This window comes from Dendrobates tinctorius, unplaced genomic scaffold (assembly GCF_039654945.1).
Source record: "Dendrobates tinctorius isolate UK_male_01 unplaced genomic scaffold, ASM3965494v1 ptg000060l, whole genome shotgun sequence".
Classification (NCBI taxonomy): domain Eukaryota; kingdom Metazoa; phylum Chordata; class Amphibia; order Anura; family Dendrobatidae; genus Dendrobates; species Dendrobates tinctorius.
The window spans coordinates 30,146,790-30,159,532 of NW_027361728.1; the positions used below are offsets into that span (position 1 = coordinate 30,146,790).

Sequence of the window (12,743 nt, forward strand, 5' to 3'; positions counted from 1 at the left end):
CCCTGGTAAGTTCGGGACAGCTCAGTTCCAGGGTCCCACACAAAGAAACTGGTGTAAAAACCGCAGGTTTAAAAAGAATGCCAGGAAGAACCAGGAGTGTGTGGTCGCAGAGGCGACTGGGAACGTACACAGGAGGAACCCTCTGGCACCGGCCAAGGATGTGGCCGGGGGTCAGGGTAAAATAAATAGAGTGCCCGCTAGACCGCAGTGTCAGGACACTCAGGTTCGGGTGTGATATAATAAAGTTGGATGCTCTGAGTTGCCGGGGTGGACTGAGGCGTTTCAGAGTGAAATAATCACCAAGGCACGGGTATGGGTAAGAGGAAACAGTACCTGAGTCCCGAAGGCGAGCACTTAGGTGATGAGATGTGGGATTACTGAACCCAAAATAAACAAGGTCAAGACCACCCAAAATTGGCCCAAATCTACGCATAGACGTGAAAGTGAGCGAGGTGTCTGCAAAGGAGAATGGCATGGTGGGTGGTCATAATGTTTACACCCCTTCAAATGGGTATATATGACAGGCAAATCTGATTGAATAAACATGACATTTGATACAGAACCACTCTGTGTCTATCAATCATTTGCTTGAGCAGTCCTTAGATCTGGCAACCATCCAATATACTTGATGGTCTAACTTGAAGACCAACCTAACACTTCTCTCTCTTTTATAGTTGGCTCACTATGTGCTAGACCATGCAGGGTTACTGTGAAAGCCTGGCAAGCACCATTGATGTCATCACCCTAGACATGTTAGGTGTAGCTTAGGCAGCCGCCTACTTCCTGGGTGTTGAAGAAACATAGTTCTCAGCAATCATGAGTTAACTTTACCTCTCATTTGACTCAGCTTCAGTCAGGTGTACATCTACTCTGCTACTCTTGTCCTCCTTTAAATTTCCAGCATTTACTTTCAAGCTGTGTCCTGCATCTGTATGTGTTATCCACACTTATAATTCTACTATTAAGATTCCATACAGGCATCTTCTCTCTATTGTTCTCCGGATTGCTCACACCTTCTTTCTGCTGTTGCATGGTCCTGTTTGTTCAATGAGCACATGCGGAATCACAGCACGTACAAAAGCCGACAGCACTTTAGATGGAGCAGACATGTGCTGCGTCCAAAGCGCTGCTGGTTTGTGACCGTGCAAATATACCCTAGCGGTTCCACCCCTCAATGCTTCTGGGATGCAGTTACTAACAGTTTGGTCTTCCAATCCGGTACAGGTTCATGCTAAAGCTGTCAGTACTTTCATTGACAGCTTGGCCATCCAATCTGGTAGAGGGGCATGCTGAGCTGTCAGTGTGTTGATTGACAACTCGACTATACAATCTGAGACTGGAAGGTGTCTCTAAATGCACTCTTTATGACACTGAGATCTCCTAGGAATGTATAAAACTTTTTTCAAATTCTAATGCAAACATATCTTTAGTAGTGTCAAAGGGACTTTAACATATATGGATAAAGATAAATTGGTAGAAACCAGTATAAACGGCCTGTTTTCACACACTAATCTTCTTTGATGTTGTGCAGTCACATATTATCAGCACAGTTTGCTCAATTACAGATTTCTATCCATATCACTAGGGCTAAACTGTAAGCCATGAAGTCCACTCACAAAAATACTGGCTGCTGTATTCCCTGCTTCTGATTAATGAAGGATTCAATAGTCCCTTCCTGATTGGCTTTTCTATACCATGCGATAGCTGCAAGGCATTATAAGGAAGCCGTGCCTGAGATTATGTGACCCTTCTGTGACTGATGTAATCTTCCGCAATGTGTAAAATGTCGTTGGCCACATTACGTGAAGTGAATCGCAAATTGTTAAAATTTTTGGAATTAAGCGAATTCCTTAAAATTAGAAGCAAATTCAATTTCCATCGAATTGAGTTGCTCATTTCCTAGATTTTTATTAGTGTGGTCTCCAAGCTCAGAATTGTTCCAGTAGTCCCCTTTTCCCCCACACTATGCAGTATGCATGGGTTACACATAACAGCAGTTTGGATTGACATTGCTTGCTGTCACTGATCTGTTAAGAATAGAGATTATTAGTAAATTCATTGCCCTGTACTGCTAATAAAGGAAATGTAAAGCCAAGAAAAAATGGAACCAAGAGCAGTAAATTAAAATATAAGGATTTTATTGTTATTCAAATGTAATACAAAAAGAGTAAATAATTGATGAAAAATTTCATAGATAAGGGAATCAGCAACACCTAGGTAGCCACGCACAAAGGAGGTTGGAAGGAAAAGTGGCAGCGTAGTATATAATCACATATACCAATAAAATTGGCCTTAATAAATACAACAAGGATAATGTTAAAAAATATTGCCCACCAAAACGGGGAAGATGTGCAGAAAATAAGAAAAGGACACAAATATCTCTCAATAGACCTATAAAGTGCAACAGTGCATATTTAAGTGATCTGAGCGGACCTACAAGATAGACCACGGACAGAGAGATATAAACATGTGACTGCTACCATTATTTTCCCATAATAATGTGGTCATAAATCCAGACCTACAGATTAAACCACAGGCAAAGAGTGCTTAAAAAATGTAAGCGCTTGTTATTAGTACTTGCTAAGATTGGGGGCCGTCGGAAGGTGAGAATAACCATTTTATTATTTATTTTTTTATTATTTTTAGCATCCTATCATGTAAAAAGTTGGTCACACTATGTTTGACAAGTGTGTCTAACCTGTCAATCAGTTTTCCAAGCTACAGATCGCTTGGAAAGCGATAGCATTCTGAAAGCTAATTACACTTGCAAAACGCTAGTGTTTAACGGGAATATGCATGCCAATTCCGCATGCGTATTTCCCACGGCAGGGAGTTGCAGAATTTTTGCAGAAATTCTGAACATGTGCACATAGCCTTACTTGACCAGATACACGTTTTTGCATATGTATGTTTTTCTTACACTTAATATAGTTAACTCATTGTGTTTTCGGTTAAAAAATTCTTTATTTTTATGTATAGAATTGGCGCATATTGTGTGCGTATTGATTAAGAATAAAGAGATGCAGCCACAGATTTTATAGAATCCTAATTGAAAGTATCATTTCCCGTATTAATACCAAAAAGGAGGCTAAGAATATTGAAGCTCATCCATCATGACATCACATTAACCCAAGAAAAAATGGAACCAAGAGCAGGCAAAGAGTGCTTATAGAATGTAAGTGCTTGTTATTAGTACTTGCTAAGCCAAGGGAAAAGTATATGTGACATAAAAAATAATAAATAAGGCCAAAGGCCACCCAACCTTATTGTGACGAGGGTTGCGGGACCCCAATGTGTGTTTCGCTACTTAGCTTCTCCCCCCGAAGAAGCTAAGTAGCGAACCGCAGCCCACGTCACAATAAGGTTGGTTGGCCTTTGGCCTTATTTATTATATTTTATGCCACATATACTTTTCCCTTGGCTTAGCAAGTACTAATAACAAGCACTTACATTTTATAAGCACTCTTTGCCTGCTCTTGGTTCCATTTTTTCTTGGATTTATGTGATGTCATGATGGATGAGTTTCAATATTCTTAGCCTCCTTTTTGGTATTAATACAGGAAATGATACTTTCAATTAGGATTCTATAAAATCTGTGGCTGCATCTCTTTATTCTTAATCAATACGCACACAATATGCACCAATTCTATACATAAAAATAAAGAATTTTTTTAACCAAAAACACAATGAGTTAACTATATTAAGTGTAAGAAAAACATACATATGCAAAAATGTGTATCTGGTCAAGTAAGGCTATGTGCACATGTTCAGAATTTCTGTGACAATTCTGCAACTCCCTGCCGCGGGAAATACGCATGCGGAATTGGCATGCATATTCCCGTTAAACGCTAGCGTTTTGCAAGCGTAATTAACTTGCAGAATGCTACCGATTTCCAAGCGATCTGTAGCTTGGAAAACTGATTGACAGGTTGGTCGCACTTGTCAAACATAGTGTGACCAATAGTGTTGAGTGATACCAGCCGATACTGAAAAATATCGTATCGGAATGGATCGGCCAATCTAAAAAAAAGTATCGAGTATCGCTGATTCCGATACCGGAAGTCCCATTCAAGTCTATGGGACTTCCGGTATCGGAATAAGAAAAAACATTTTCTGTCCTTGTACAGCCTCTCGGGGGTGTACGGACCTTCCGGGTGTCTGTGTCGACTGCCGGGGGTCTGTACTGGCCTGCCGGGGGTCTGTGCCGGCTGCCGGGGGTCTGTGCCGACTGCCCGGGGGTCTGTGCCGACTGCCCGGGGGTCTGTGCCGACTGCCCGGTGGTCTGTGCCGACTGCCCGGTGGTCTGTGCCGACTGCCCGGTGGTCTGTGCCGACTGCCCGGTGGTCTGTGCCGACTGCTGGGGGTCTGTGCCGACTGCTGGGGGTCTGTGCCGACTGCCCGGGGGTCTGTGCCGACTGCGGGGGTCTGTGCAGGCATCGTCCGATGGGACTACAAGTCCCATCGGGCGATGCCTGCTACCATGACAGTGATTGACACATTAGCCAATGATGGGACAGTAGTAGTCCCATCAAACGGCTAATGTGTTGAATGTAAAAAAAAAAACAAACATACTACATACATACTACATACATACTACATATATACATACTACATACATACATACTACATATATACATACTACATACATACTACACTCATACAACATACACATATACTACATACATACAACATGCTACAGACATACAAACATACATACTGCATACAAATACATTCATACAATACATACATATAGACATACAGTACATACAACATAGAGCACATACTCACCATTACTTGTCACTTTGATCCCCGAAGCCAGTGTCATCTAAGGAAAAATATGAAAATAACAAACCACCAAATACTCCCTGATCCGCAGAAATCCACGAGTGAGTGTCCCATGCCGATCTTCCGCGGAGAGCAGCAGCATCAGATGATGCGACCGCTCTCTACGGGGCTCAGGAATCCAGTGTTGGGAGGTAGGTATCCTTCCGCACTGTATTCCTCCGCCACTGTAAAAAAAATAGTCCCTGGTCTCACTTTATGGCAAATTCTGCATGGGAACTTTTTCACACAGCAATGCCAAAAGTGAGACTAGGGACTATGTTTTTACAGTGGTGGAAGAATACAGTGCGGAAGGATACCTACCTCCCGACACTGGATTCCTTGAGCCCCTAGAGAGCGGTCGCATCAGCTGACACTGCTGCTCTCCACGGGAAATTGGCGTGGACACGCGTGGATTTCTGCGGATCATGGAGTATATGGATTGTTTGTTATTTTCATATTTTTCCTTAGATGACACTGGCTTCGGGGAACAATGTGACAAGTATTGGTGAGTATGTACTCTATGTTATATGTACTGTATGTCTATGTATGTATTGTATGAATGTATTGTATGTAGTATGTATGTATTGTATGAATGTATGTATGTTGTATGTATGCAGTATGTAGTATGTATGTTGTATGTCTGTAGCATGTTGTATGTATGTAGTATGTATGTAGCATGTATGTAGCATCTATGTACAGTGGGGCAAAAAAGTATTTAGTCAGTCAGCAATAGTGCAAGTTCCACCACTTAAAAAGATGAGAGGCGTCTGTAATTTACATCATAGGTAGACCTCAACTATGAGAGACAAACCGAGAAAAAAAAATCCAGAAAATCACATTGTCTGTTTTTTTTTCATTTTATTTGCATATTATGGTGGAAAATAAGTATTTGGTCAGAAACAAAATTTCATCTCAATACTTTGTGATATATCCTTTGTTGGCAATGACAGAGGTCAAACGTTTTCTGTAAGTCTTCACAAGGTTGCCACACACTGTTGTTGGTATGTTGGCCCATTCCTCCATGCAGATCTCCTCTAGAGCAGTGATGTTTTTGGCTTTTCGCTTGGCAACACGGACTTTCAACTCCCTCCAAAGGTTTTCTATAGGGTTGAGATCTGGAGACTGGCTAGGCCACTCCAGGACCTTGAAATTCTTCTTACGAAGCCACTCCTTCGTTGCCCTGGCGGTGTGCTTTGGATCATTGTCATGTTGAAAGACCCAGCCACGTTTCATCTTCAATGCCCTTGCTGATGGAAGGAGGTTTCCACTTAAAATCTCACGATACATGGCCCCATTCATTCTTTCATGTACCCGGATCAGTCGTCCTGGCCCCTTTGCAGAGAAACAGCCCCAAAGCATGATGTTTCCACCACCATGCTTTACAGTAGGTATGGTGTTTGATGGATGCAACTCAGTATTCTTTTTCCTCCAAACACGACAAGTTGTGTTTCTACCAAACAGTTCCAGTTTGGTTTCATCAGACCATAGGACATTCTCCCAAAACTCCTCTGGATCATCCAAATGCTCTCTAGCAAACTTCAGACGGGCCCGGACATGTACAGGCTTAAGCAGTGGGACACGTCTGGCACTGCAGGATCTGAGTCCATGGTGGCGTAGTGTGTTACTTATGGTAGGCCTTGTTACATTGGTCCCAGCTCTCTGCAGTTCATTCACTAGGTCCCCCCGCGTGGTTCTAGGATTTTTGCTCACCGTTCTTGTGATCATTCTGACCCCACGGGGTGGGATTTTGCGTGGAGCACCAGATCGAGGGAGATTATCAGTGGTCTTGTATGTCTTCCATTTTCTAATTATTGCTCCCACAGTTGAATTCTTCACTCCAAGCTGGTTGGCTATTGCAGATTCAGTCTTGCCAGCCTGGTGCAGGGCTACAATTTTGTTTCTGGTGTCCTTTGACAGCTCTTTGGTCTTCACCATAGTGGAGTTTGGAGTCAGACTGTTTGAGGGTGTGCACAGGTGTCTTTTTATACTGATAACAAGTTTAAACAGGTGCCATTACTACAGGTAATGAGTGGAGGAAAGAGGAGACTCTTAAAGAAGAAGTTACAGGTCTGTGAGAGCCAGAAATCTTGATTGCTTGTTTCTGACCAAATACTTATTTTCCACCATAATATGCAAATAAAATGAAAAAAAAACAGACAATGTGATTTTCTGGATTTTTTTTTCTCAGTTTGTCTCCCATAGTGAGGTCTACCTATGATATAAATTACAGACGCCTCTCATCTTTTTAAGTGGTGGAACTTGCACTATTGCTGACTGACTAAATACTTTTTTGCCCCACTGTATGTTGCATGAATGTAGTATGTATGTAGCATGTATGTAGTATGTATGTATGTTGTATGCAGTATGTATGTTGTATGAATGTAGCATATATGAAGCATGTATGTAGTATGTATGTATGTTGTATGTAGTATATATGTAGTATGTAGTATATATGTATGTAGTATATATGTAGTATGTATGTAGTTTGTATATAGTATGTTTATATGTAGTATGTATGTAGTATATATGTATGTAGTATGTATGTAGTATGTATGTAGCATGTATGTAGTATGTATGTAGTATGTATATATGTAGCATGTATGTAGTATGTATGTAGTATGTATGTGGTATGTATGTAGTATGTATGTAGTATGAATGTAGTATATATGTAGTATGTACAGTATATATGTAGTATGTATATATGTAGTATGTATATATGTAGTATGTATGTAGCATGTATGTAGTATGTATGTATGCTGTAAGTATATATGTAGTATGTATGTAGCATGTATGTAGTATGTACGTAGTATATATGTATGTTGTATGAATGTAGTATATATGTAGTATGTATGTAGCACGTATGTATGTAGTATGTATGTATGTAGTATGTATGTAGCATGCATGTATGTAGTATGTATGTAGCATGTATGTAGCATGTATGTAGTATGTATGTATGCTGTATGAATGTAGTATATATGTAGTATGTATATAGTATGTATGTAGTATGTATATATGTAGTATGTATGTAGCATGTATGTAGTATGTATGTAGCATGTATGTAGTATATATGTATGCGGTATGAATGTAGTATATATGTAGTATGTATATAGTATGTATGTATGTAGCATGTATGTAGTATGTATGTAGTATGTTTTTTTTTTTTTACATTCAACACATTAGCCGGATGATGGGATTACTACTGTCCCATCATTGGCTAATGTGTCAATCACTGTCAGTGTAGCAGGCATCGCCCGATGGGACTTGTAGTCCCATCGGACGATGCCTGCACACACACAAGACCCCCGGCAGGCCCGCAGAGACCACCGGCAGCCGGCACAGGCACCCAGCAGTTGGCACAGACCCCCGAGAGGCCCGCACAAACCACCGGCAGCCGGCACAGGCACCCGGCAGGCCCGTACAGACCCACGACAGTCGGCACAGACCCCCCGCAGTCGGCATAGACGGCGCATCATGATGCGCACAGACCGTGCATCATGATGACGTCATTTCAGCAGCCAATCACAGTCATGCCAATAGTTAACATGCCTAACAGGATGTGCCCACACTTCTGAGGATTCCCATTGGCTGAATCAAATCGAGCAGGCTGATAACTTTATGGGAACTTCCGATTCCGGTATCCGATACGAAAAAAGTATCGGAAGTCAGTATCAGAATTCCGATACAGCTAATATCGGCCAATACCCGATACTTGCGGTATCGGAAAGCTCAACACTAGTGACCAACATTTTACATGATAGGATGTTAAAAAAAATAAAAAAGTAAATAAAATGGTTATTCTCACCTTCAGATGGCCCCCAATCTCCTCATCGCCGCTACCGGCATCTTCCGGTCCCAGTGATGCTTTGCGCGAAGGACATTTGTGACATCACACTCGTGAGAGTGCGACGCGCCGTCATCTCAAGTGATTCGCGCAAAGCATCACTGGGACCAGAAGATGCTGGCAGCGTGATGGGCAGGTGGGAAGGCTCCGTGGCCGTCGGAAGGTGAATATAACACTATTTTTTATTTTTATTCTATTTTTTACAGGATTATGGTACCCAGGGCCTGGAGGAGAGTCTCCTCTCCTACAGACCCCGAGTACCATCCGCACATGAAGCGCTCACTTTATGCATAGTAGGCATAGCCACATGCGTAAAGTGAGCGTTTCAATGCAATCCTATGGGTGCGGAATCGCTATGCCATTCCGCAGCGGAAAAATCTGCAGCATTAGCACAGCAATGTGGAATCAATAGGATTGTATGGGATGCGTTTTCTTAGCGTTTTCGCAGAGGGAAAATGCTAAAAAAAGCGACGTGTGCACACAATCTAAAGCAAAAAGCCATGGAACGCAAAGTTAGGTGTAAATTACCCTTTTCTGCTTCAAGGTATTTTTCTACATTGTGTTAAGTGTCAAGATAGAAAATGCGAAATCTGCATTAGAATGCTGCATTAATGGTTAAGTCAACATCTGCTTGAAATTTGAACATTCTCTCCAAGCTTGTGGGAACCCCCCAAAACTTTAGAACATCATGAAGGAAAGTTGGTTAAATGTCTGTGAAATTGTGTAGTCTGCTTAGTTATGGAAATCAGATGTCCCATTGGGGACAGGAACTGTTGTGCATGATGGCAATCACAGTGCTGTGGAACATGTTAACATTACAGCAGTAGCAATAAATATTAACAGCTATTTTTAATAACATTATTTATCTAACAGCAATATTTTTATAAGCTGAAATGTACTTTCACTTTACTATTTCTCGAATACAAAGTGTTTAGTATTTTAATAACATATTCACAGTTGCTACTTAAATCTACATTTACTTTCAATGGAATGAAACCAAGGAATATATAAATGCATTTTATTTAAATGACAGTGATAAATAGCCACATTACCGTCAGAGTGCCACTGGCAGAATAGGCAGCGTACAAGTACGGAAATTCCTGACTTTTGGTCTCTTCATCACACTGCTGTCCGCTTGCATAATAACACTGGCCATTGTTAAGAGTGATTGTATTTGGAGAAGAGCCTGGTAGGTCAAGTAATACTGAATAATTTACTAACTGAACTTCTTTTAAGCCCATTGAAGTCCATAGAAGTGCAATATTTTTTGCCGGGTCCGAGTTTGTTTTATTGACAGAAGTCTGTGTGAAATATCTGGAAGGCAAAAAGAGATTTTACATTAGATCTGGAATGTATTTAAAAATGTATGATAGACCTTTCTTCTTCTGTGGTCTATATAGGAAGAAAGGCAGACCTTTCTTATCTTCTGCTTTCTGTCTACTGACAGACTTTTAAATAACTAGTAAAGTATCTGAGATCTGCTTCAATGCACAAACTAAATAAAGACGACAATGAATAATTTATCATCCAGTAATCTAATTTAAGCAATTTTTTCCATTGATTTAGAGAAAAAAGACACATTACAAAAAACATACAGTATATATATATATATAATATATATATTACTGTACACACAAATATATGTTTATATTAATTGTAATGGTATCATCTTTTTGTACATAAATGGAAAAAATTGCTTAGATATAAAAGTATTCATGCCCCGTTAACTTTTCCACTATTTTTCATGTTGCACCAGTAAATTTAAATATATTTTATTGTGCTTTTATCGGGATTACTAACACAACAAAGTAAATGATGCAAGCTTTTAATGTAAAAATATTTATGAAAAATGGGAATAATTTAACATGTGTGAACATGTAGTCCCCAAAAATAATCTTTTTCATTATTTGCAATCTCTAAAAAAAAACAACAAAAATCAGACACTTTGCAAAAATGAATATATCAGATGCAAAAATTATCTAAAATCAGATCATGGATAATTCTACATGATAAAATTACTTCTGCATTAGTATCCAGATATGCCTAAAGCCTAAAATACATACGAATTCCCTTACTAATGTCCTAGAATGATTCTACCTAACTGTGCGGCAGATGCACCTGTTATAAGCAGCCTGGAAAAGTCAAGTATATAATTAGAGATTAAGAAAATCAATGTGTAAAATGTGGTGGACTATATCTAAGGTGAGTACATGGTAAAGGCATGATAGCTTTACAATGAAGGGATACTACACGGTTAGGGAGATGGTAGTACCTGTCTTATAGGGAAATTATAGTGTCTCCCTTGTAGGTATTTGCTATATCTGGTAGGTGAATAATCAGATAATTTACTAACAATATAACTACATTGCTTTTCTTGACCTGATGCTGCCTAACAATGGAGGTTGGCACCCTAATGGATTATGAGAAGTGGAGCCCCCTCTCATCGGATAATTTTTGCATCTGATATAATCACTTTGTCTGTTACGCTGGTTTTTGGTGTTTTTTAGAGATTGAAAATAATTAAAATGATTATTTTAATGGATTACATGTTCACACATGAGAACAAAATTTACCTTAAGATTTTACTTGAAGCTATGGAAATGTAGCGATTTTATATAGATCCCCGGTTTAGCATTATATTTCACAATACAGCAAAGCTTCAAATCACAGTAGCTATGTTTAGGTACACAAATTAAGAACCATGCAATAATTTACATTAGATAATTAATATGAGAACTACAAGGTAATTGAAGTTAAATGGCTTCTCTGCTTGCATCAGTTTGACATAGTTCATTAGATGTGGCAGAATTCTGAAGGATCTATCCAGTAGGATCTTTAGGCTGGCATATATGCAACTACAGAAAAGCAAAACGAACAATGTGTTTAAGACTATTGAGCTTTGGCAAATGATTTAAACATGTTATTAAATCATCTGAGCAACACAAGGATTCACAGAGGAACATAACAATTCTTTAACTTCAGCTTTCCATATTGCATATGAGCAGTAAAACATATTGGCCTAGATTCATCAACAGATACCGAGGGAGAAACAGTCCACCGCTCTGCATAGTAAATCAGCTTCCCAGAATAGTTATATCTTATTTTAGACACTGATAAATCAACACAAGAAGATGCAAAAATAGGACAGGTGTAAAAAAACACTTTTGTCAGGCCTTTTAGTATTAATCAATAGCTTAAAAGGCAATGAATTTAAATATCAGGAGGACAATTGCAAGCTGGTTTGAGGACAACAACACCACAGCTAACATACATTTCATATGCCCAATGGAAAGACAAAATCTTTTTTATTGCTATATAGAGCAACAATAAAAACAACAGTATGGATAGTATAATTAAAGGGAATATCTCCTGTGCGTAATAAACTTTATCAACATTTTTGTTTGTAAAAGAGAATATATTGTTCTTTTCCTATTCTGAATTCTTTACAAAAAGTTCCCTTGGGGTGACATATTAAATGCTTGGTATGTGTACTTTATGTTAGCTGAAATTAAGGAGATGCAATTGACAGGAAAAAGTAATTGAATTTTTCAGTTTCCAGGAAGTGAGAGAATCCCTCATTCAGCAAAATGGAAGTTATCCACAAATTTAATGCCTTTCATGGCTCGCTCACACCACTGCAATTTCCATCAGAGTGCGATTTAAGAAACATTGGATCTCACTTGGACCAATGCTAGTCTATGGGTCATGTATATCTTATATTTTCCTTAGACCTTTTTGGTCCCAGGAAAAAAAAATCACAGCATGCTCGAGTTTGATCCGATTGCACTAAGTCACGCAAGTCAATGAGTTAATGGAAATCATCGGATGACATCTAAGTGCAGTCTGATTTCCACACACTGACCCAATGGAGAAGATGGAGAAATTTTGTTATTCATCTTCCCCTCACAGTATGCTCTGATTTTTTCATCTGAGAGAATTGGATCAAACTATGTTGACACTGAGTAAATTTGAGCCATAGTTTGATGAGAGTGTCATTTGCATAATTGGCCCAAATTCAGATGAGAGAATCTACGGCTGTTTGTCCCCACTGGAATCATAGTAAATGTTGCATATAAGA

The 12,743-nt window shown here is 39.5% G+C and overlaps 1 protein-coding gene across 10 annotated transcripts in view; it reads right to left on the bottom strand.

Moving 5' to 3' along the window:
* The window catches only part of NAALADL2 (N-acetylated alpha-linked acidic dipeptidase like 2), a 1,451,400-nt gene that overhangs the window by 720,067 nt on the left and 718,590 nt on the right, over window positions 1–12,743 (bottom strand). For all 10 annotated transcript variants that reach the window (XM_073578823.1, XM_073578822.1, XM_073578821.1 and 7 more), the window contains one exon: window positions 9,718–9,979. In XM_073578823.1, the coding sequence (XP_073434924.1) occupies window positions 9,718–9,979 (262 nt within the window). The remainder of the gene's footprint in view (window positions 1–9,717; window positions 9,980–12,743) is intronic.